Source organism: Drosophila mauritiana, chromosome 2R, assembly GCF_004382145.1.
Source record: "Drosophila mauritiana strain mau12 chromosome 2R, ASM438214v1, whole genome shotgun sequence".
NCBI lineage: Eukaryota > Metazoa > Arthropoda > Insecta > Diptera > Drosophilidae > Drosophila > Drosophila mauritiana.
Genome location: NC_046668.1, coordinates 11,795,928 through 11,821,077, shown reverse-complemented (window position 1 = coordinate 11,821,077; position 25,150 = coordinate 11,795,928). Strand labels below are relative to the sequence as shown.

General features: G+C 43.1%; 3 protein-coding genes across 3 annotated transcripts; 1 reads left to right on the top strand and 2 right to left on the bottom strand.

Moving 5' to 3' along the window:
• Nucleotides 1-21: 21 nt before the first annotated feature.
• On the bottom strand, nt 22-919 carry LOC117137651 (attacin-C). Its single transcript, XM_033299188.1, has 2 exons — nt 526-919; nt 22-463 (listed from the first exon to the last, which is right to left on the bottom strand). Exons 1-2 carry the CDS (start codon nt 849-851, stop codon nt 64-66), a joined length of 726 nt encoding a protein of 241 aa, XP_033155079.1. The 5' UTR covers nt 852-919; the 3' UTR covers nt 22-63.
• Nucleotides 920-1,374: 455 nt separating this feature from the next.
• LOC117137966 lies at nt 1,375-5,099 on the top strand. Its single transcript, XM_033299737.1, has 2 exons — nt 1,375-4,135; nt 4,211-5,099. Exons 1-2 carry the CDS (start codon nt 1,433-1,435, stop codon nt 4,805-4,807), a joined length of 3,300 nt encoding a protein of 1,099 aa, XP_033155628.1. The 5' UTR covers nt 1,375-1,432; the 3' UTR covers nt 4,808-5,099.
• Nucleotides 5,100-20,931: 15,832 nt separating this feature from the next.
• Nucleotides 20,932-21,884, bottom strand: LOC117136975. The gene is made up of 2 exons (XM_033298150.1): nt 21,539-21,884; nt 20,932-21,470 (listed from the first exon to the last, which is right to left on the bottom strand). Exons 1-2 carry the CDS (start codon nt 21,662-21,664, stop codon nt 21,162-21,164), a joined length of 435 nt encoding a protein of 144 aa, XP_033154041.1. The 5' UTR covers nt 21,665-21,884; the 3' UTR covers nt 20,932-21,161.
• Between the last annotated feature and the right edge of the window lie 3,266 nt (nt 21,885-25,150).

The window sequence follows — 25,150 nt, the reverse complement described above, 5'->3', positions numbered from 1 at the left end:
TGAAATAAGCAACAAAATTCATTTTAGAATAAATATTGTGTAATGTATTTTTAGAAAATAGTTTTAGCCAAAGTAGTGGGAGAGTCCCAGATTGGCGCCCAGATCGGTCTGGCCCTTGAAGGGTCCACTTGTCCACTTGGATGCCGTGCTGCCCAGATCGAGCCTTGTGTTGCGATCCTGCGACTGCCAAAGATTGGCACGTCCACCCAGCTCCAATTGCTTGCCCAAACCGGGAATATTGACGTGCGTCAGGGTGGCTCCATGGCCATTGATGTGAGAGTAGTCCAGGGCAGCTCCATTCCTATCGAACTTGAAGCCGTTGGCCAGTTGGTTCTGCGAGGCAAATGCCTTGGCATCCAGATTGTGAACTCCGTTGTTAAACAAATTTGCGGTGGCCGTCTGCTGGAAGCTGTCCCGCACACCGGGCGTATGGGTTTTGGTCAGTTCCAGGCCGTGTCCATGACTGCTCTTGAAAAATAAGATTAGTTAGACTGTTGCTCAGACCTTAATCCTGTAGAGACTCACTTGTTGTAGCCCAGGGTGGCGCCGCTGGTTACAGGAGTGGATACCGGTTTGGTCTGCGTGTTGCCCGCTGCGAACACTTGTCCAATAACATGGTGATCAGGCGTTCCAATGGCCTTGCTTAGATCCAATCGGGCATCGGCGCCGCCACTCGGATTGGATGTGAGCGATCCACCCAACACCTGGCGACGTGCTCTGTAGATTCTGGGTGGCGTCGGTGGTGGAGGATAGTAGATCAGTGGCTGGGTATACGGACGCTGGGGCAGTGCCACCGCAAAGGAGCCAAGTACGCCAATGATGACCACGATTAGGAGAACAATTTTGCTCATCTTGCTGTATTAATCTGCTGACTTTCGATCTACTTGACAAAGCGGCTGACTGATGACTGTCGATGCTGGAATCTGGTCACCGTGAGTTATATAGTAATCTATCTCTGAATGGGGCTTCCCGTCGAAGCCGCCAGTGAATACCAATATATAGATGCATGATTTGTGATGCCTTATCTGTAAGCTGAGCAACGTTTCGCACTGGGATCCCCGAATGACCAGGTGCTTCACACCGTCTGATAAGAGATTGTGCATCCCCTTGAAATTACTTGCCGACGATTTTCGAACTCTTTAAGGGTTTATTTTGTAGACAATTTAAAATAAATGAAAATTGTAATTAATAGACATTTAAAATAAAAATCTTCAAACCATATTATGATTATGAAAATCTGCGTAGGGTCTATCAATTTACATTCAATTTATAATACCATATTTGCCAATGAGTAAGTTCAAGTTTTAATAGAGTTAGCTTTTAAATTTTTTATGGCATTTCATGACACTTAAAACTGTTGAAAAATCTAGTTAATGGGTATTCTTTGTATACACAATTCAGAGGATAAGGGATCAAATTCGATCAGTACGCGATGCAAGTGCCCCTGCTCCACCGGAGCACCCAGATGGTGCTGCTGAAGAAGCAAATCCGGCGGAAGGCGAAGGAGTTGCGTCTGCGAAAGCGTGACGCCCACCGCCGCCTTCAGGTGATGCGAAGGATCCGTGACCATCTGCTCCACAGGATGCGGAACTCCATAGATCACCGGCAGCGGGATGCGGAGCAGAAGAAGAGGGAGCAGACACGGAGGGCGGTGGGCGGTATGCTTTCCATGTACAAGCACTGGCTGCTCAGCTGGTCAAAAGCTTTGAGGCTACAAAGTCAGCTAATTCGCCACCAGGAGCATGTGAAAGTTGGACTGCGTCGCAAACTTCGACACTTGAGGAGGCAGCTGAAGAAAGTCCGGAATCCACAGAACTTGGTGGACAAGTGTTTCGATCGACTGTTCAAGGCGGTTAGGAAGTGGCAAAAGAGACCGGATTACTACGAACATGTCAAGGATCAGGACAAGATCTGGGAGGCAGAGGCACAGGAGGTTCGAAACTATTTATCGGAGGTTCGGGGAAGGCGACCCCGAAAGCTAAGACGTGGTAGGGCTAAAAAGGATATCGAAATCGAGAACTTTGCTAAATTTTGGAAAACTGAAGTGTTGCACACAAACGCTTTGATCAATAAACAAATGGCCACGGCAGGAAGAAAACAAGGAGACTTGCAGATAGATACATCACATCATAAAACTAGGAAATCAAAGAAAAAGGGGAAAGAAAGATATTTCAGCTTAGATGAACTGGTTATTCGGAAAAAATTGAAAAGAATTAGGAAGGGCATTCGAAAACCAAAGAAACAAGATCCATTAAAACCATCTTTAGAGGAATTGAAAATGTTGATAAGGGAACTAATAAGCTTCAATTGGAAAAAGAAAGTTATTAAAATCCCGAAAATCAAAAGAAAAACTAACAAAAACCCCAAATTTGATTTTGGCAAAATCCCAAGCATCTCCGATGTTTCAAACATAATCCAAAAAGTACGAATAAAAAAAAATTTGAAAAGCGGCCGAGCTTCCAGAAGTGTTCCAGATCCGAAAATCATTAAATCTAAGGTAATAAAGCCTAAACTTCGAAAGCGCAAAATGCACTATGTGGATAGGGTAATTAAAGACGAAATAAATGCACTTTTAGAGACAAAGGCAAAGAAAAGGGGCTATAATCGTGGAAAAACTAACGAAGCTGAAACTTTACAACAGAGAAAGGAAAAAAAAGAGTTGGAAAAGCAAGAAAATATACTCGAAACATTATACAATGATATACCCCTGTATATGAGGCGTGATATCGAGCGAAGAAATAGGAAAAAACTACGTGACAAACTTCAAGCTTCTAGTTCGAGTAGTTCGATTGCGTCCCAAGAGATTTTCATCGGATCCGAAAAAGTGCCCACTAAGTCGGATAAGTACAAAAAGCTTTCTAGTACGAGCAGCGGTTTCGGAAACAAGGATCGACCCGCATTATCTGCCGAGAGGAGTGGCTCTCATGTGTTGTTCAAAAGGGATAGCGTTGCGTCCCTCAGTGAATCACTGAACAAGTTAGTTATGGCCGGCAATCGAAACCGAAAATTTACCCGTAAATCTATTCGCCTGCCACTCATAATACCCAAGAAGATCCGCGTTGCTCCTCCAAAAGGTCAAGAGGAAAGTCACTACCAGTCTTTGAAGAAGGATATCATGTACCTTCATAGCAACAGCCACCATATGGGTGTATCTAGGATTACAGCCAGCGATTCAGCTCTGCACAGAGGAAACCAATCGAACAGGTATCCTCCAAGAAGGGCTTCCGATACCCAACTTGGTATTTATCCAAGTAAATCCCAAAGCCAAGTTTTTGGTCACCTATTTTCGAAATCGCCCTCCAGCAATAAGTTTATATATGATTCGCTGCCAGATGATCTTGAGAAACTCCTTGCACCTGTGCGAGATCGCCAATACATAACGGAAAATGCCCCGAAGACCAACGTCACAGATTTCGATTCTGAAAGGTTTCATTTGAAAGATCTACGCTCAGATGCAAAATTCAAACACGTGCAGTTCCTCCTTAAGGACGTCATACAAAGAAACGAAGTTATCGATTATATTGCCGATGTCAATGGACTTATGCAGGAAGTAGCCAACCATGAAATGTGGTCCAAGCTTCAGAGTCTCTACAACGATCTAAAAGAATCGGGAGTAAGTTTAACGCAAATTAAGGAAAGTCTGGCCAAAAAGTACTTGGAGTATCTTAACGAAATAGTGATCGAGAGGAACTATGCACGAATAGAACCGCCGCGGGACAAGAGGCTTAATGTTTTGGAAACCGAATCTGTGAATGCTAAACAGAAGAAAGAGGTGGAAAAGTTTATGGAGCGGGACTGGTGGTCTAGGAAGCGGATGAGCACACGGGTTATTCCCTTTGGCGTGCGGGGACTCAGGACGAGCAAAAGTGACCCACCTCACAGCTCAAGACAGTCGCAGGAAGTCAAGATGGACGGTGGACTGTACAATAAACTCCTCGAGCAGGAGCTCAATGCAGAGCAATTGGAGCGTGAGGAGCGCAGGAGAAGACGCTTTAGCAGCACCTTTGGATCAGCTATAAGCTTCAACAATAGCATGGATCTGTCCAACGAGGAGCAGGAAATGCGGGACTTCGAGTGGCGGTACTCGCTACACAACATCAGGAGCATGATGAACCAGCATCAGCTGATGTTCCAGGTGGGTAAACTATACTCAACGACCAAAAATTTGTAAAATAACATCTTCGAAATACATTAATCTTCTTTCTTTCAGGCTTTGGATCGCAAATCGCGAGTGGAGCAGTTGGTGCACAAGAAGATCAAGGGAGAGATCCAAGAATTGTATACCTCCGCACAATTTAAGCGTCCTAAAAAGCATTCTACCCCTTTTACGGCGAGGAAGAGGAGCAAAAACCTTAGGCCCATTGAGGAACTTTACTACTCACCCCGGAAAACTTGTCGCCTGCAGAAGATCTCCTGTTCCGCAGAGTGTTTGGCATGCGTGGGCCAAGTTGAGAAAATCGGTGATTCGATGGTCCTGGACAAGTGTCCGCGGTGTGGAGTAAAGGTGCCTGTGCCCGCGCCCACTACCTCGTTCTCCATGTCGTCCTCATCCAGCTGCGAGATCTTGTCCAGCGGATCCATAGAGGCCTGTGCCAAGAACAAACTGCTAATCAACACGCTCGAGGACCTCTGCACACGCTGTGGCTATGTCCATAAGAAGGGGCATCTTTGCTCACGGTTACCCATGAATGAGCGAAAGACCAAGCTCCTAAAGCGGATTAAGGACACCGTACCTACTGCCCCCGAGTGCCCGTCATTCTGCTGCCCACGCGGGATCCTTAAGAATGCCAGAAGTTTTGATCCTTAGTCGGGGCGACTAGGAGTGCTGAGTACTTTGAAGCCACCAAAGTGGCAACTAAACTCCGGATATGCACGGATATGAGCACCACCAAATCAGCCGGCTGAGGCGAATGAAACATTTGGTTTAAGTGCTAAATAAATTCAAGTAATGAGTTTGCCTCTGTCTGTGGGTGTGCCTGTGTTGTTAAATGCTTTGCCAAGTTTCATAAAATATGCAAGGACTTTTGCACACACACCCATACACACACACACATTACACACCAACAAACAGGGCCAAGCTCATGCGATGCACTCACGTAGAGAGAAAATGTCTGCGGGCTTTTAATACACTTGCAGGATGCTCCTTCTCCTGGTCGTGTTCCTTATCCCCTTGCTGCTCCACCCACTGCTCCACCCGATGCTCCTCCTACGGCTCCTCGCTCATGCAACGAAATTTCATCTTGCCTCCTTTTTTTCGGCCAAGTTTTTAAGTCGAGCCATTGCTGTAATGGAATTTTATTGCATACTCGCACACTCGCATTCTGTTTGCGCAAGCGAAACATGTTTCAGACATTTTCATAAATGAAAACGCTTAACTACACAGCCGCCGATTGGCCGAAGATCAGGCAGGCTCTCAAGGAATTTTCCAAGCAACAGATCCTATATTTCAAAATTGTTGCAATTAAAAGGATTCATGTAGCTTTTGTCATCATGTGAAACAAATAATTCTGCTTATGATCCTTCAGCACAGATATTCTCATTTAATTTATGTCATTTTATATATTTTTATACCAGATCAGTGGTTTTTACTTACTAATTTATAAAGCTTGTAAGACTGCATTTGGGAATCCTGATATTTGATAATTGAATTTGTTAATGTAGTTCTTGCTTTTACATTTTTGCTTATTTTTCTTTTTTCATTTCATATAATACTTGTGACCGAATAAATTTCTTCAAGTAACTTAACCCGTGTGGAGACATCACATCGCTTTAAGCCATAATTAAAGCACTTGGTGACCGGCAATCGACCAACTGTCGAACGCAAGGCAATAACATTTCTGCGAAATTGATGCCCGGCGATCAATCATTTCCCAGCCTACGGAGACCAGCACAGGATACCGGCCACTTGGCAGCCTCCTCCAACAGCTTATGCTGTTGGTCCTAGTTCCGCTCTCCGTCTCAGTTTCGACTTCCAGTCCACATCCTCATCCACATTCCCATCCTACTGGAGAGGGAAGCTTGCGTAAGCTGAGACGTTTTCATTTGCATTTTTCGTACAAATCGCCGCGAGGGTTGGGGCCATAAGCAAACTGCCAAAACCGAATTCCTTTCGAGTGTCCGCACAGTGCCCGTGGTCCTGCCCAGGACCTCCAACCGCCTCCGATTGGCGATGACTGCTGTAACATTATCTTGTTTGCTCATGACACGCGACGCGGACCCAGAAAGTCCCTTCATGTCGAATCGTTTCCGGCCGTTTGCTGCCCGCTATTGTCAACTTTGGGCACACAAAAGAAAAATGTTTAAATATTTTAGCAAGCATGTAATTTATACTATTTTTAAGTGGAAAAAAGGTCACGAAGTTGTATAAACTATTGCAAAGAAATTTAATATCATATACATTTTTTGTTGGTAATTAAGATGCTTATATAATTAATATTTCATAATTTAATATCTTCTCGATTATCCAAGACTTACCTCGCTTTTTTCGAGTGTCCTTCAGCCGCGAGTTGCGTTGCAGGACTTGTGATTTGCGACATCCTTTTGTCATTTTTCTGCGGGTCCCTGCCGCTGTCCTTTGTGACTTGATTCCGATGGCTTGTCAAAACAGGCGAAATGAAGCGTGCAATTGTCCGCAATTCGCAACTTAAACGGCCATTGTGTGAACGCTTTCTCTTGGCTGTGATTGCGTTTTATTAGCTGTCAAATTTTAATTAATTCGCAACATCTTGGCCGTGGCATTATGCATTCATTTTGCCCACAAATGGGCACAAGAAAAGGCCAAATCCGGACTGCAAACGGCCGGGACAATGCCAAAGTGGGCACACAGTAATTATTGGACTCAGGTGTGGGCAGGACATGGAATATAAGTAGCCATAAAGGAGCAGCAAATTGGACTGCTTAAGGGAGAAAGATTGGAGCGGCTGGCAAACAGAAAAAGTGCCCACAAAGAGGAAAGCCATAAGATAAATGGGCTAACTTAAATTAGACTGGCTGCCAGCCGAGAATTGCTAAATGGGGATGTTCCACCTCGAGTCGCTTGCTTTTCAAATGCAAACCAGGTCCAGGTGAGGTCCATTGTTGGAGTGTCATTCTGGACGTAATTTGGAACATATATTATGGGATAAACGGGTAAGTTCTTTTAAAAAGAATAACGTGCCTATTAAGTTTCATAAAAATGTAAGGTGTTAGCTTAAGTCAAGGATATATATAAGAACTAAGGATATGTCATTCAATCTACCATCTACTTGATTAAATCTTAGACTTTACCAACTAATTCTAATTAACATCCTGATATGTAAAATCTTAAAGTGGAGTGGTATGAATTTCAGACCTATTTGCAACTTGGAACCCTCCTCCTTCAAAGGACAATGCCAAGTCTAAGCTGTGTATAAGAAATACTTACGATAACTGCAATTTGCACTTAACCCTTGCCCTCAGCCGCCAGTTTGCTTGGATGCGGATCTGTGCCTGTTCCCGTTTCGGTGGCTACATACATACATACATCCGAGGCATGTTCACTTGGACAATTAAAGGAGCAGCCCACACACTCACCCAGTTGGCCCACCTAACTGACTCCAGCTAACCACTCCAGCCACTTGAAAAGTTGGCCGCAAAGTGCGAATGCATAATTAATTCCAATTATGAGTTTACCCAACAACATTGGCAACATTGGCACTCGCCTGCCTTCTCGAGACGAGACAAGATGCGTTGCGGGCATGGGCGGAAGGATTTGGGGGACAAGGACTTATCAGCGCATCGACAGGATGGCAACCCAGCCGCCCAGGACACCCATGAACTTTGATGCCGGCGAGTGTCAACCCGTGTGGTGGTGTTGCTGCTGCGGGCTCCTTGTTACTGCTGCTGCTCCTGCTGCTTGTTGCATAGTTCGAGTGAGCCAAGTGCTTGGCATGTTTAAACACATGCTCAAGTGGCATTTAGACAGTTATCCGCTCGGGCTGTTATCTGGCAGACAATTGATGTGCCTGCGATAGGCACCAACTTTTGCCTCAATTACAAAATGCTAAAAATTGCAATATCAATAACATTTTATGTCCTTGGCGGGATGGGGGGTGGTGATCTGGTGCTGGGCTGGCTGGTCCTGGTGGGAGTCCTGAAGGTTTAAGGGTAACCACAAGTGCTGCGTCTAAGTGTGGCTGCCAGCCTTCAAAGCCGCCTTCACTATTAACGGAAATGCATTCTGGTTTTCCTTGTTTGGAGAGCATTGTGTCGCGTCTGCCGGGCTCAAGTGTTTTAATGGATTTTCCCAAGGAACATGCAAGCGTTGCAAACCTTCCCTTTCCGCTACAAAGTTGAATTTGCCCCCCATCCCTTTTGATATCGCAAATCTGCCCTCTTCATGCGAGAAATGTCAAGTTTTTGGGCTCATGTTGTTACCGGTGACATCTCTGCACATGCATCAATCATTCGAAGCCCGCAACAGCATTACTACTACCAATCAAAAGGAAGTTCAGTTCATAAAAGATAATAACCCGGCTTAGCCGCATGCCACTCAGGAACTTAATGCCGGGTCGCAGCTGTACGGCTGTGTGGCAGGGAGTCCAAGGAAAGCCTATAAATTTGCAGATTATTTGCATATTGCGTCTGCTCCAGGGGCACGTTTTCGCTTTTTTCTTCCCTATTTTGTATAATTTTCAGAACAAAGCGCGGCAATTCAATTTTGTTCGCGACGCAAACTAATGTAAATCAAGGCACATTAAACGCATAATGCAAACAATCATAAATCTGACTAGAATGTGCGCTGGATATTCGGATCCACTCGCTTTTTAGGATTTACTGGATTGGTTTTTGGGCCATGGTCATATCCATTACGGTTAATCTGCCACACCTTAAATGTTATTACCAAACTGAGCATATAAAACGAATATTCGTTTAGCTTCCACCTGCGTCCTGGGACTAAAAGTGGTAACAATCATTTCACTTTTATGGTGCAATGACATAATAACTTAAGCTTTATCTTATGCATAGCAAATTTTAGTTTTTTTTAATAAGTGCATATTTAGTTTAGTAGTTCACATGTATCTTAACATCAATTGCCGAGTCAATCTATTCATGTTCGTCCGTCCGTCTGTCCGTATCTGTCCGTATGTCTGTCCGTTTATCTGGTTGTCGGTATGGTCGTCGATATCAGGAGTGATATAAGGAACCACATGTAAAAAAGCGAGAGAGTTGCGACTCAGATATATAAAAGATGTTATAAATATTCCCAAACGTATTTTAAAACATTTAATTTTGGACAATACTGAAATGTGTCATGAAATTAGCTGGATTGATTGAAAACATTATTTCGTAGGGCACAATCGACAGTTCGCGTACGATTTGGTCAGCTTTGTCATTTTTTAAAATCGTTTTAAACTCAATTGACTAAATGAGTCAACTCATCTGTTGATGAGTTGATTGAACCACCACTCAAATGTCAAGCGATGTCCACGCCGCTGCTGCAGTGCATCAAACTGGCAATCAATGCAGGATGCCCAGCATTTTAATTTATTCTTTACTCCCCCCTTTCAGTTCACTAGCTCATCCTTTAAACATTTTTAATGAAATCTTCCCCTCGAAGGACTGCTGACAGGCCATGCTAATCCCGAGTACGTTCGCTGCAGTTGATAAATGAGTCATTTGCTTAGTAATTTAAGCGTTTGTTCAATAAGAGCGGAATGGCCAAAATAGTGGAAGGGTCAGCTTCAAGATTTGTGTAACCAAATACTCATTACATAAGTTGGCAAGCGGGTAGAAGAAGAGCGAGGCAGGCAAACACAGGACTGATGAAAACTCCCCAGAAATATGCTGATGTGGGGTATTCTTTTGGGGCGTGCACAGTATGTATGTGCTAGTTAAGCCAAAAGCAAATATTGACAGGCAAAGTCAAATGCAGGGGCGTCCAGGCGGAGGGGGTCTTGATGGCATTTAAAGTAATCGAGTGTTAAAAACGGCAAACGCAGCCAAACAAACTCAAACAAAACCGAAGGCACTGGGTACCAACCAACCACCACCCACCCAGTAAATATTTAGTTGCTCATAAATTACGGGTATATGTTTTCAGGCTGCGAGGGCGGGATGGAAATCACAACCGATTCGGAGGCTTTAATGCCTCATTAAAATATGCACGGTGGCAATAAAATTCAAGCTGACGCCGCGGGCAAAGTGGCAAAGCGATCTGCGATCTCCAGGACTCCATAAAAATCGACATAGGCAGCTTGACAAAGTTTTCACATAAAATAAATTGCTGGCAAATAATAGTCAGGAAACCCGTTAACGTCGATGACGATGGCTGCCTGCCATTTTTGGCCCCACGGCAATTGATATAGGAGGTCGGCCTCGAAGGGGTTAAGTGCTAAGGATACCGAGGGGGTGTGGGCTTGGATGAGGGTGGGGGTAAGGGTTCCCAGCCATCAACTTGTTGTTTATTAAATTACAAATAAATAATGAGACTGATGGAAGCCGCTGCCTGCTGGCTGATGCCTGCTGCCTGGAGTTATTAAGAACTTTACAGAAACAATTAACACAGTCGCTTGTGGGTGGAAAGGGGGGAAGGTATGGATGTACAACAGCGCAGGATAAGAGGCTTTTGCTTCCTGTCAGGCTCTTTAAGCCGAATGACAAATTGAAATCCTGTATTTCACTTTAAGCCGAATGCCATCCCCCACCGTAACCGGAGCATTAACCAAAGTTGCAGCCGCAACAATAACCGGAGTACCATCGTCCCACGTCCTCCGTCCTTCGTCCTGGCAGCGGGGAATTGGAATTGCAGCCGCAAATAAATTTGTGCCCGGCAAAATATATGGCAAAAATATAAAGAATTGCATGTGCATAAAAGTAAAGCCATGCCGCCGTAGCAGGAACAATGCCAAAAGCAACAGCGACCAGCTCGCTGCTGCTGCCCCCCATTTTTTTTTTTTTTTCATTACAACAGTCCTGGCACCAGGATACTGCTAGGATACTGCCAGGATACCAGGTTGGCGGGCTGCGAATGGGTTCGGTTTCTGGTTGGCCAGAGCTGAGCTGGAAAGGAATGGCTCGGAATGGCCCGGAATAGCATGGAATGGTTTGGAATGGCTTGGCTGCGTTGGGGGGCGTGAGTGCCAGGATGCAGATACACTCCCGCCATTGTTTGCAGGCGCGCGCTCTGATTAGAGAGCAAAAAATAACAGGCGGCATGCTGCAGTTCCCCATGTTTTGTTTTGCTTTGCTCTGCTGTATTGCATTCGCAAATGCGCTATCAAAAGAAGCGAGTATCTTTAAACACTGCAAACTGAAATAACTCTTTCGGTTCACTCGATGGCGAATGGATGCGGTGGGGTGGGGAAATCGACCCATCGAGTGGGGGCTTTCTCGCGAAATTCTATACACACCGCTGGGCGAGAATCAATCAATTAAATGAAGAATGAAAATCAAAAAGCAGATATGCTTTCACAGTATTTTGAGCAACGAGTTCACTGTGTGAGTGCAGTCTAGCAATTAGTATGGAGAAATATGATTAAGATAAAATATCTCATTCTAATTTGCATAAATAACCAAAATAGTCGTGTAGTTTAGATTTCTTAAAGTTTCTTGTTTCTTGTGGTCTACCATCTGGCTGGCCGTTAACCAACTGCAGCTGTCAACGGCTTTCAAATGCGACCGCCCAGTCCTGTCCGATCTGCCCTCTCTTTCTGGCCGTCTCGGACCCTCTCTTTCCCTCCTTGCGGCGCCACCAAACTGCCAGTCATCCGAGCGTGCGTTTTGTGCTCTAACCAAAGCGCTCAGTGTTAGTCTTTGATTTGTCACACCAAAGCGAGCTTTTCATGGCGTCCTGTCACAGTTCTTTTTTTCCCTATCTGCCAGGACATTCAGCACAGAGGGAGACGGGGCAGAGAAAGAGAGAGAGAGAGGGAAGTTGGTCGGCTGGGAAACGGGCGGCTCCGTTGCGCCTGTTTTACGTCCAGTTTTAGCCCTTGGCTGATTTTTGATGAAAAGTTTTCAGTTTCACATTATTCATGCATCCACCGCCTTGCCCCACCCATTGGTTTGTTACACTTTTTGCGGTTGAATGGAGCCTGCAATTTTTTTCTATGCTCCCCTTATTTTTTCACCCAAAAAATTGTGTTGTCATTGTGTTGTTGGGGGTATTTTAATTTTGCGCAAATGGAAAATAATAATCAAGGCAAAATAATAAAATGGACGCAGGCGAGAAAGGTGCAGGAAATCGGAAAATGGGTTTGAGGATTGACAGGACGACCCCGCATGTCAGCAAAGTGGGGTTGGCAAAGGGAGAGGGGCCCGCAGCATCCTGTGGCTTTGTTTCGAGTGATTCTCAACAAAGCGCACTGCACTTAATTCTCTTTACGCACACACACACACTCACGAGCACACACTCACATGAGGACAGACTTGTATGACAGGCTTTTTATGCCTAAGTATCTTAAGTTGTCAACTCGAAAAGGCAAAAGAAATCCTTTAATTTGCAGTAAAATGCAAAACGCAGCGCCACTTTGTCACAAGGGGTGAAACATCTGCACTGGTGTGGGTACGGGGTGGTGCGTGTATGTGTGTGTGAGGAGGGGTGTGCATCTGTGTGCCAAGGAAGGCAACAAGTCAGCTTCTTCTGGCGGCGCAGGGAGCGTACGTTGGACTTTGCCACTTGGCATGCGAGCGCAGGCGAATGGCGCCTCAAGGTATGCAGTAAATTAAAATGCAGTGACAGTGGCGGGCCATGGCCCAAAAAGGGGGTTTGCGAGGGGTTTCGGAGGGGGGAGGGGTGGTTGCTGCGCAAGGAGGTGGCAGGGAATGACATGCTTCTCCGCTCGCATGAGGGTTGCACTCTCCTTTGCACTTTTCACATTAAAAACTTTTACCCGCAAGCTAGCCCACACACACACTCACAAGACTTACTTTTTAAAAGCACTGCAAAAAATCAGCTCCTAACAAATGACAATATTAATTTTCAATTGCAATTTGCACATATTTAAAAGAGTGTACTAATATTTTATCTTCTTGTTCTATCAATGTTTAAAGTACAAGAACCACAGATACCATTAAAAGTTGTAACGAACACACTCATAGAGCGTTGTCCACCCCAACACACTCTGTCTACTATTTTGACCGGCATGCTCAGGGAAAATGGGCGTGGGTTTTGTGTTGAGATGAACAAGAGTGTTACAGCTACAATATTGTAGACAGAGATACGGTAGATTCAAAAACGATAACCAAACGGTTAAGAAGCGGACAAGAAAGTGTACCTATTGAAGAGAAGGTCCAGATGTTATTGGCCTTATTCTATACCCACCCTACCTGTGAAATCCATTCGGACTCCACCCTAATACAACCACTGCTTCACATACCCTTTGGTGCCCAACAAGACGTCAGATTAATTCATTTTGGACCCCATATAATTAATGATAAAGATATTGTTCCGATACATTTTCCTAAACCTAATCCTTAAACTAAAAATTACGTTATTTACGTTAAGGAAATCTCTTATTGAGTAATTTTGCTTATCAACGATAAAATAAAGGAAAAATAATTAAAATAGGAATGCAAATATTGGTATTTAAGTTTACATTCTACTTTTGTCTGATTGGCTTACTTTACATTAGAATTATGTATGATTAATGAATATTTAAACTTTAAACTTCTTTAAATTAAGAGATCTATATATACTATTAATTAGGGCAAGGTATTTTAAAGCATACTATTTAGGAATATCTGACTTTTACATATATGCTTGGGTTTTTTTGTTGTTTTTGTTCAGTACTCACGCACTTTCCATCGATGTCAGCAGGCCTGATGACTATTGATGATTTGCTGTAGATATTAATATAAATCGGGAAAGTCACATATATATATTTGTCAGATCTCCCACAAGTTCAGCTAAATTAGAATCATAGAAATTTATAAGTAAATATTTTTATGTAAAATTAACAGAAATAAGAAAAACTATTCTAAAGATACTTAAGACTGGACACGATCATTCGTGTTGCGGCTGCTTCAGGTTCGCAGCATACGCAGCGACAAGACCAGCAGCCAGGGGCGCGTGTTGTGCACAAATATTCAGAATGCGCACGGATGAAGAAGAAGACACCAGGCTTAATTTGACACTTGTGCATAAAATGGATGCACGGCGATCTGCTTCCTGCTTGCGGCGATGAAGAGTAGAAAAAAAGAACACCAACTCTGGGGAGGGTGTGTTGACCAGCGATCTGTCGGCAGAAGAGCACAAGCGCAGCTTTGCGCTGCACGCGGTGGGTGCCCCTGATGCAAGCAGTTGTAAATCTTTCTGCGATCGATGAAGCCACAGTAAGTTTCACGCGTGGTCAAAAGTTAAGGGCGAAAAACAATACAAACCGCCTTGGCGACGCAGCCACTAAGACTTCTGCCTCCAAATGTGGGACCGGCAGCGGCGCAGTTGAAGTAAACTATCTTTTGGCAGTATTTATCAAAATCACACGATGCTCTTGGATTTTTATTCATGAATTTTGCACAAAGTTAAACTTCACTCGATGACGCCTTCACGAAAAGAGAACGGAAATAAGCAGATCATGTGTGACCGTAGCTTGCTACAATCCTACTTGGGAATTTTGTAGTATTTTTATAGGGCAATATTCAATTTTGCCAGGATCTGAGTTTGGCTAAAATGGTTCGTCACCAAATAAGTGCGGTAGCACATATAAGGTTGCCATTTGGCTCGACTCCCACAACCACAGATTTGATTTTTAGTCCCTGTGACTAACAATAAAAACTGAAAAAGGAGTCAAAAGCAATTACCAAATGTCCTTGGCATGAAATCTACCAATTTCCTTGCCGTTCATGTCCTCTAAGAGATATATTGATTGACCAATCCTTTCTTTGACTCGGGCCTTAACACCGACAGGAGCGAGTTTCGCGTTAAAATTATTCGCTGCATTACTTAGCACGAAATTTCTTTTAACAACTTCTTGACCAACCTCAAAAGATCTGGGTCGTGCTCTGAGATTGTAAGACTTTTGGTTTGTCTCATAAGCCTTATTCAAATGTTTGGCAATGTTGGAGCGAATTCTTTGAAATTCGTCAGTCCTTGATAATTTTACGTCACCTTCTGCGAGTAAATTAAGTTTGCGCAACAGTTTGTAGTCATTACCGTGGGATATCATGTGTTTACCGAAAACAACCTGATAAGGCGATATACCAATAGATTGGTGAATCGAGTTACGAAGAGAACAGTTGATGCTACTGAGGAACACGTCCCATTCGCGTTGGTCAGAGCGAATGTAAGCTCTTAAAGCAGCGTTTATAGAACGGTTAACTCTCTCAGCTCCGTTGGATTGTGGAGCATATGCACCAGTAAACATATGACGAACGCCATATTTCGAAAGAAAGTCAGAGAAATCACGGCTTTTAAATTGAGTTCCGTTGTCACTCACGACTGTTTCGGGTACACCAAAGCATGAAAATATTTCATCCCGCAATATACTGATGATCACTTTAGTGTTGAACTTTTTCACAGCTTTTAAAAAGGTAAATTTGGAAAAGTGATCCAGGATAATCAGTATACCAATGTTGCCGGATTTCGATCTGGGGAATGGGCCGATAAAATCAAGATAAAGTCTTTGAAATATTGTATCGCTTTGCACTTGTGCTCCCATTGGTGGTTTTAAAGAACGATTAGGATATTTAGTGGTCTGACACGTCTCGCAATTTCGAATGTAATCACGAACGTTGATAACCATGTTTGGCCAGTAAAAACGCCGTCTAATACGTTCTAAGCATTTAGCCATTCCACAATGTGCAGATGTTGGTTGATCATGAGCCGAACTCATTACGCTATGACGCAACGACTCAGGAACAAGCAATTTCCAGCAATCGTCTGGTGAAACGTCAGTACAATTGGGGAATGTTGCACGATGATAAATATAATCATCGCTGACTTGAAAATCAGGTAATTTTAAAGACACTAATTTATCTCTGAGAGCAGAGTACTCTTCCGATTGAAATGCACTGGAAGATAAATCAATTTCGGGATGGACTTCAAGGTCTATTGCAGCAATATCGTCAACATCCTCGAACGATCGAGACAAAGCGTCCGCAACCACATTTTCTGTTCCCTTGCGATGCTCGATTACGAAGGAATAACCCTGAAGTTTGATAGCCCATCTTGCTAATCTCCCGCTTAAATCTGATTGGTTCATTAGCCAACGAAGACTTGAGTGGTCGGTGACTACTTTGAAGCTATGACCGTCGATATACATTCTGAACTTCTTAATCGCCAGAACTACAGCCATGCATTCGAGTTCTGTAACTGTATAGTTACGTTGGGCTTTATTCAGCTTCTTAGACATGAATGCTATCGGACGTTCACCACCGGAATCATCACATTGAGCTAGAACTGCACCCACTCCATGTAGTGAAGCATCACACTGCAGGATAAATGGTTTGTCATAATTGGGGTGAATGAGACAAGGAGCAGAGCATAACTTGTCTTTGATATTGTCAAAAGCTTCTTGAGCAAGATCGTTCCAACTGAAGGATTTGCCACGCAACAGTTCAGTAAGATTGAAAATGACTGTGGAGTAATTAGATATGAATCGCTGGTACCAACCAGTCATACCAAGAAATCGTCTTAGTTGTTTTTGGGTCTTTGGAACCGGAAAGTCTTTCACAGCTGCGATTTTGTTAGGATTTACTTGTAGTGTGCCTTCGCCCACTAGGTAACCGAGATAGTCTACTGTTTTCAGGCAGAACTGACTTTTCTGGACATTAATTGTCAATCCAGCTTTACGCAATTGGGTGGCTACTTCGGACAAATGCAAAAGATGGTCTTCGAAATTGTTTGACAAAACCAGCAAATCGTCGAGGTAGACTAATACATGCGATTTTAATTGATAGGGTATAACGAGGTCCATCAAACGGCACATGGTTTGTGGAGCGTTTGACAATCCAAAAGGCATTCTCTTGAACTGATAAAGGGGCCTATTTGGAACGGTGAAAGCAGTCTTGGCACGGGATTCTTGATCTAAACAGATCTGCCAAAAGGCATCTTTGAGGTCAATTTTGGAAATGCAATGTACCGGTGGAAGACGACTTAGCAGTCCATCCATAATTGGGATTGGGTATGCGTCCTTTACTGTGACTGCATTTAATTTTCTTGCATCGAGACAAAATCGCACCTTGCCTGGTTTGATATGCAAGGTAACTGGAGATGACCAAGGCGATGAAGGTGCCTCTTCAATGACATCCATCTTAATCATGCGGTCGATTTCTATGCACAAAAGTTTTTCTTTAGCAGGCGAAAGTGGATAAAATCGTTGTTTGATTGGCTTCGCATTGGATGTATCGATATTGTGCTCTATCAGGTTAGTCAATCCTAAGCCCTCGTTCTCGAACGATGGGAAAAAGTCTATTATTTTCTGCAATTTTGATTTTTGTGAATCAGACAATCGTACGCGAGTAGAGTCTTCTTCGGGTTCACAGTTGATTTCGTTGATCGAAACTGTTTGCTTAATAGAAATTCCAAACGTATACCAGAAATCCATTCCGCATATTACGTTTTGCTTTATGGAAGGAACTATAAGGAATTCAAAGTTATTATCAACTGAGTTGTAAGTCAAGGGAATGTGTATAGTGCCTGCAACATTTTGCGTTTGGCCATCAGCAGTTCGCACAACCGATTTAAATTTATTAAATGGCTTGCTTGATATTAATTGTTGTGCTAGCTCACCACCTATAACACTTTTGTTGGCGCCACTGTCTAGGAGAGCTAAATGCGATTGACCAAATATGTCAATGTGTGTGAAAGGTCGAATATCGTTCTTATTTTGAACAATTGATGAAATCGTACAACGGTTGAATGATCGTTTACGAATCCAAAATTTGCGAATTCGCCGTGATGATCGATGTTTTTGATGATGAAGTGAATTTCCCCTACTTATTTGCAATTTACGATTTGCATACTCCAGCACTTGCAAATGATATGGATTAAAAGTATGGGATAATATTATGTCAGGTTGAGTTGAAGGCAGAATGGAATGAACATCATTTGCCACAGAATTTGGTTCAGTTTGTATTTTCGAGGCTAACGGCGGACATTCGTTTTGTTCGCATAACGAATGCCCTGCTGAGAGTTTTCCGATGCCGATTTACATTTTGCGCAGTTGGGCTTATACACCTCCGGTGTTCCGCAACCATAACAAAAAATACGGCGTGTCTTAAGGCAATTCTGGTAACCGTGACCTGATTCATCGCAGTTCCAGCACTTAATTTTCTCAGGAGTCCTAACGACACAAATCTCGTCCTCAACATCCTGTTCTTCCTCAGACTGATCTTCGGAATCATCTTCCTGCAGAATTGCGTTAACAAAACGCTTGCTTGTGTTCGGACGTTGGATTGGCTTTGTCCGGGTGCTTCGAAAGAAATCTTCGTGACGATGACATTCCTTACGCAATGTTGCTAAGTTTGGTGTGTCTATGTGCAGTAATTCGTGCTTGATCTCCGGTTTGAGATTATGACGAACTTCTACAGTAATCTCACTGTCCTGCATTGGTTCACGAAGGGAATCTGCTATGGAAAGCATTGCATCCAAAAAATCATCAAAATTTTCTGTGCTACCCTGTTTGCGGCGACGCATAGCAATTTTAATTTCACGATCAGATCTCTGATCTTGATACCTTTCCTTTAAACGCCTGCATAACACGTTCCAATTCATGTTATCCACCGATCTGTGAACACGCCAATAAAATGCTAAGGCCGGTCCTGCAAACAGTAAATTAGCGAAATGGGAAAGAAGTTCGAAGTTTCCGTTCAGGCTTTGCGAAGTGAGACAATTTACGCGGTAAATAAAATCCTCAATGGCAATGTCGTTGGCTGAACCGCTGAATTTAATACGCCAATTTGATATAATATTGGAAATCCTATCAGGTCTATCCAAAGAAAGATCACTTCGATCGCTACGAAAGTCTGGTGAAGTCCTAACATGTGAATTGTTATTTCTCTCTGAGTTTATTTCGGGAACGTCTCGACCGAAATTATTTTGTACGTCTTGCTGCAGCTCACTCTGTCCATTATTTACAAATGTGGATTTATTCAATTGAGTGAACGCCATAGTGATTTGTTCTGTCACTGATTGTAGCATGCTTGCTTGAAAGGCCTGCATTGAACTTTGGACTATTTGCTGAACACGGTCTTCTGTCACAACTCTGGAATCTGAACTATCCCCGCTACAAATTTCCTGTTGGGAATTTGAATCAGACTTCTCATTCTGCTTGGCTGTATTCCGAGAACCTGAACGGGTCATCATCTTGTTACCTTGAGATTTAGTTGACAAAGGCAAATGAGATCCTAACTCGGATTGAGAACATGGCTGGCCACATATGGGGCATTTGTCATGGTTCTGAAGGTAATTATCAAGGCAATGTTTGTGAAAAGAATGTTTACAACGGGTTTCAACCAAATCCAGATTACGTACTGGCCCGTTGCAGATGGTGCATGCCACCGACGCATCAGTATCTACGTCAACTAAATTTTCATTACTTCTCATCATCATTTTCGAAGCTTCTAGAAGAATATATAAAGTCTAACAATTCCTCTCGTTAGAATAAGAAAAATAAGCGATAAGATCAAACGATCAATAGTAGGCAAAAACGGTAAGATCCAACGATCAAAGATAAGCGAAAAAGGATAATGAGTAAGCGCTAAGATCCAACGATCAACGCTAAGCGACAAAAAGATACAAGTTAAGCGACCAAAAATAATACCTGCGGGTCTTACCCTGAGTAGCAAAGCAGTAGGTTGTATAATTCAATAGGTACGAAAAGCTAACGGAGTGTGCATACAGAGTTGTAAAATAAATGTCATTTATTTATTTGTGATTTCTTACCACTTAGAAGAGTAACTAGCCGAATCTATCCAGCTAGAAAAATCTCGATCCTAAATGATAAGGAAGTAATTTTTGAATAGTGAAATCCTGGTATAGAACCGACTTTAAATCAGAACTATAATTCCTAAGAATCAATTACTCAAATTAGAATGTTGTTTTTTAACCATAATGTTCGGTTATTACCGAACTGATAGAAAAAAAAACATATAAAAGCATAACATTTCCTCCGGTATGGCTCCGGAACTCTCCAGAGACCATCAATTCCAGGACAGAATATGAAATACCTAACTGAAACTAAAAGTGCATGGATTGTTTATTAACGGGAAGCTCGGTTGTCAAACGACAAGTACCTAATCAGGCATCGGGCTGCCCCACGTTGGGCGCCAATTATAACTGTAACGAACACACTCATAGAGCGTTGTCCACCCCAACACACTCTGTCTACTATTTTGACCGGCATGCTCAGGGAAAATGGGCGTGGGTTTTGTGTTGAGATGAACAAGAGTGTTACAGCTACAATATTGTAGACAGAGATACGGTAGATTCAAAAACGATAACCAAACGGTTAAGAAGCGGACAAGAAAGTGTACCTATTGAAGAGAAGGTCCAGATGTTATTGGCCTTATTCTATACCCACCCTACCTGTGAAATCCATTCGGACTCCACCCTAATACAACCACTGCTTCACATACCCTTTGGTGCCCAACAAGACGTCAGATTAATTCATTTTGGACCCCATATAATTAATGATAAAGATATTGTTCCGATACATTTTCCTAAACCTAATCCTTAAACTAAAAATTACGTTATTTACGTTAAGGAAATCTCTTATTGAGTAATTTTGCTTATCAACGATAAAATAAAGGAAAAATAATTAAAATAGGAATGCAAATATTGGTATTTAAGTTTACATTCTACTTTTGTCTGATTGGCTTACTTTACATTAGAATTATGTATGATTAATGAATATTTAAACTTTAAACTTCTTTAAATTAAGAGATCTATATATACTATTAATTAGGGCAAGGTATTTTAAAGCATACTATTTAGGAATATCTGACTTTTACATATATGCTTGGGTTTTTTTGTTGTTTTTGTTCAGTACTCACGCACTTTCCATCGATGTCAGCAGGCCTGATGACTATTGATGATTTGCTGTAGATATTAATATAAATCGGGAAAGTCACATATATATATTTGTCAGATCTCCCACAAGTTCAGCTAAATTAGAATCATAGAAATTTATAAGTAAATATTTTTATGTAAAATTAACAGAAATAAGAAAAACTATTCTAAAGATACTTAAGACTGGACACGATCATTCGTGTTGCGGCTGCTTCAGGTTCGCAGCATACGCAGCGACAAGACCAGCAGCCAGGGGCGCGTGTTGTGCACAAATATTCAGAATGCGCACGGATGAAGAAGAAGACACCAGGCTTAATTTGACACTTGTGCATAAAATGGATGCACGGCGATCTGCTTCCTGCTTGCGGCGATGAAGAGTAGAAAAAAAGAACACCAACTCTGGGGAGGGTGTGTTGACCAGCGATCTGTCGGCAGAAGAGCACAAGCGCAGCTTTGCGCTGCACGCGGTGGGTGCCCCTGATGCAAGCAGTTGTAAATCTTTCTGCGATCGATGAAGCCACAGTAAGTTTCACGCGTGGTCAAAAGTTAAGGGCGAAAAACAATACAAACCGCCTTGGCGACGCAGCCACTAAGACTTCTGCCTCCAAATGTGGGACCGGCAGCGGCGCAGTTGAAGTAAACTATCTTTTGGCAGTATTTATCAAAATCACACGATGCTCTTGGATTTTTATTCATGAATTTTGCACAAAGTTAAACTTCACTCGATGACGCCTTCACGAAAAGAGAACGGAAATAAGCAGATCATGTGTGACCGTAGCTTGCTACAATCCTACTTGGGAATTTTGTAGTATTTTTATAGGGCAATATTCAATTTTGCCAGGATCTGAGTTTGGCTAAAATGGTTCGTCACCAAATAAGTGCGGTAGCACATATAAGGTTGCCATTTGGCTCGACTCCCACAAAGTTTTGAAATTAACAGAGACCTAGTTCCAAAACTTGTATTTTTCTCAGTGCATATGTGCTTTCAGTAAAAGGACAACGTTCCGAACTTCAGTTTTGACAACACACTTCCACACACAACCTAACAATTATGATGCATTGAGGCATGAACGTGCCTCAGACTCTGATTTAGCCAGGATGGCTAACAGACTTCCAGAATATAGCTAACTCCAGCTGGCTAGAACTGCAGTGGCACACCTCGCTGGGGCAGCTATTTGCATATGAATAGCAAGCAGGTGGAATGGCATACATATCGGGGCGGCCAACGCTTATGGCCACGTTAATGGCAAACTAAACTGCAAACTTTGCTTTTGCACCGACGCACGCATACGTAATAAAAGGTGTAAATGAGCAAAAGAACCGGCTGCCATGCGGCAGGTGAGAAAGCGGGTGGCATGTATGTAAGTGGGTGGTGGGATGTGGGCTGAAAGTCAGCCAGGTGAACAGGCAGCCAGACATGGACTTACGCCTTGGCCCATTATAAGGGCCACTTGCTGCCGACTAAGAAGACAGCTTTGTGTTTATTTCACCTGCACTTGGTTGTCACAGCTTATTGCTTTGGAATTTAATTAATTTAAATTAATTTAATTAAAATTAAATGAATTAACAGTTAAATTCGATTTAATAATGAACGGGGTGAACAGGAAATCAACAGTCGTTATGACCACATATTTTAAATTACACTTATTTTATTAAGTTGTTTTGCTAAATTTCAAATAATTGTATAATACTTAATGCACTAAAAGTTCTCAGAATATATTTAGTTAGTTGAACTTCTTTTACTTGTAACTAACTACCATTCACTCACTGTGCCGTGTGTGTATTAAACTAAATTTAGCGTCACTTTGAATTACGGCACTGGCGGTGACGATGACTTGGTAGCCTTTGCAGCCGGGCCATTACAATGCAGGAGCCGGAATAGTTGGAGGCTGGGAGTTTCGTGGGCAGGACGAAAAGAGTCCTGGCGCAAGGACATCATGTTTGCAAATTTATGTAGTTGTAAGTTGTGCCAAAGGAAATGCCATAAAAATGGGAAACAGAATTGTGCGGGCAGCGAACAAACCGGACGGACAAACGGACGGACAGACGTACGGACAGACAGACGGACGGATGGATGGCTGGCTTGACAAGCTCGGACGCGTTTAAAGTGCAATTAGCGCACGTAATTGTAATCGGGTTGGCCAGGTGGCACCACCTGCCACCGCCCATCCACTTCCGGAAGGCGGTGACTCCGGCTTACGGCTCCACCTTGCGTCTGCCAGCATTCTTTTTTTTTTTTGCTATTTCGTTTGGGGCTGCCTTTTTTAAAGGCAACCAGGGAGCTGTAAATAAATTTGGCACTTAATCATATTTACGGATTTCGTGGGCACATTTATTTATGTGACCCACAGTGGCCGCAGCTACTTACTGCACTTTGCCAGCCAGCACAGTGATTTTTTCCGAGGATTTCTTCAGCCGGATGGAAATACAATACGCCCAAGACCAATTTGGGGACCATTCTCAAGAGTAGTCGGGCCTGGGCTTTCTGCCTAATTATGCGTTCCGCTGGCATTGTCACGGATAGCCGAAAATCCGAAATCCAAAATCCTCGCCGCCCACGAGGCTAATTAGGCCCAAAGCGTTGGCCATTGTGCCAAACCGTTAGACGGGCATTGTTAACTCGAATGCAAACCACTCGACTCGGCTCTACTCATCATCCGCCACGGGGTTCACTCACCTGTTCACATCCGCTCTTTCTGGCTTTATGAATATTTCAGGCATTTAAAACGTAAGCCTTGGAACTGATTTATTTGCAATTTGATGGCCGGCGAAATAAATAAACCAATTTCGGTTTTGGGCCATGTTTCGTTGGATATGTTGCGGTCGCTGCGGGTTTTGTTTAATTTTCGTAAGTGTTGTACTCAATGTTTTTGCATAATTTGCGGTATGTTTTGATCGGTTGCGGAGTAAACCGATAACATGGATTTGCCTGTTTGGAAATGTTATTAAAAAATAACAAATAAAAACACTCTTATTCAGATCGCTGCTTTTCAAAATAAACACTTTGAGTGAATCTGAGAAATTCATTACTCTGTCTCATCGCTCACTTCATCGATATTTGTCACTATTGTTGTGCTTGATTATTGTTAAGTGCAGGTGGGTTTGTCTACGCGAATGGGGAAAAACTGTCACTTGAATGCATTTTCATTACACCTCATTACATTTCACTTGCATCTGCAATTGTGTCATGTCGCCGGCTTTCGCTGCCGCCGCCTTCGAGCCTATGAATACGTGAATACTCGGAATGAAAACTGCCGAGCGAATGGATTCGTTAGCTGAATGGGCTGTGAGTGTTTTTAATTGAAAACAATAAAGTTCTGCTGGGGGAAACTGGGACTCCTTCCAAACAATGCATGAAATGTAGAAATCAGCATCGTGCTGCAAACCGCATTTCTAATGCTCTTTAAGTTTCTTAGAATCTGTTTTTGGCCTAGTACTACGAGATATATATATGTTACAATACCTCCTTATATATACATTAGTATCTCCAACGTTTATTCAAGCTATATCTTCTCAAAACTTGTTGGCAAAGTATCTGCGATACCATATAACCCAGCTTACATTGAAGATACTCTTTCTCGCTGAGAAGAATCTCAACTAAAAGCTGAGCATTCGATGGATTGTTCGACTCGCATTCTTTGTTTGGGGGCGTAAAAGGATTCGCATGGCAATGCAAATGGAAGTGGAAATGGTGGAAATGGCGATGATAGAGCCGCCGTAGATGGATAGATACGAGTCGTATTCGCGCCAGACAATACTCGAATACAAAATGCGAATGCGAAAGTGATAATTAAAAATCGCGCCATATATACTGGTTACCAGATATGCTTGTTGCTGGCCGATTCTGTGCCCGTTGTTTTCCCCGGCATGAAATGGTTATTGTTTATGATTTTCCAACGCTGCAGGAGCAGGATGTTCGCATTGCAATCACCCCACTGGTTTGGGTGAAACAAGCGACGTGGGTGTGGCATGTGAGCATGTGAATGAAGTGATCAATGCGCCTAACAATGATTGACGTCACTTCCCGCGACCAGGGGCGTCGTGGCATGGGGGGGGGGGGGGGGGGGGGGGGTGGGGGCGCGCCATGAAAGGGCTGTCGAAGATGGCGCTTTTCCACAGCCACGCCCCCTTCCCAGCTCGACTGCAGCTGGCAAACAATTATGCAAAATCGCTGGCGTTAGC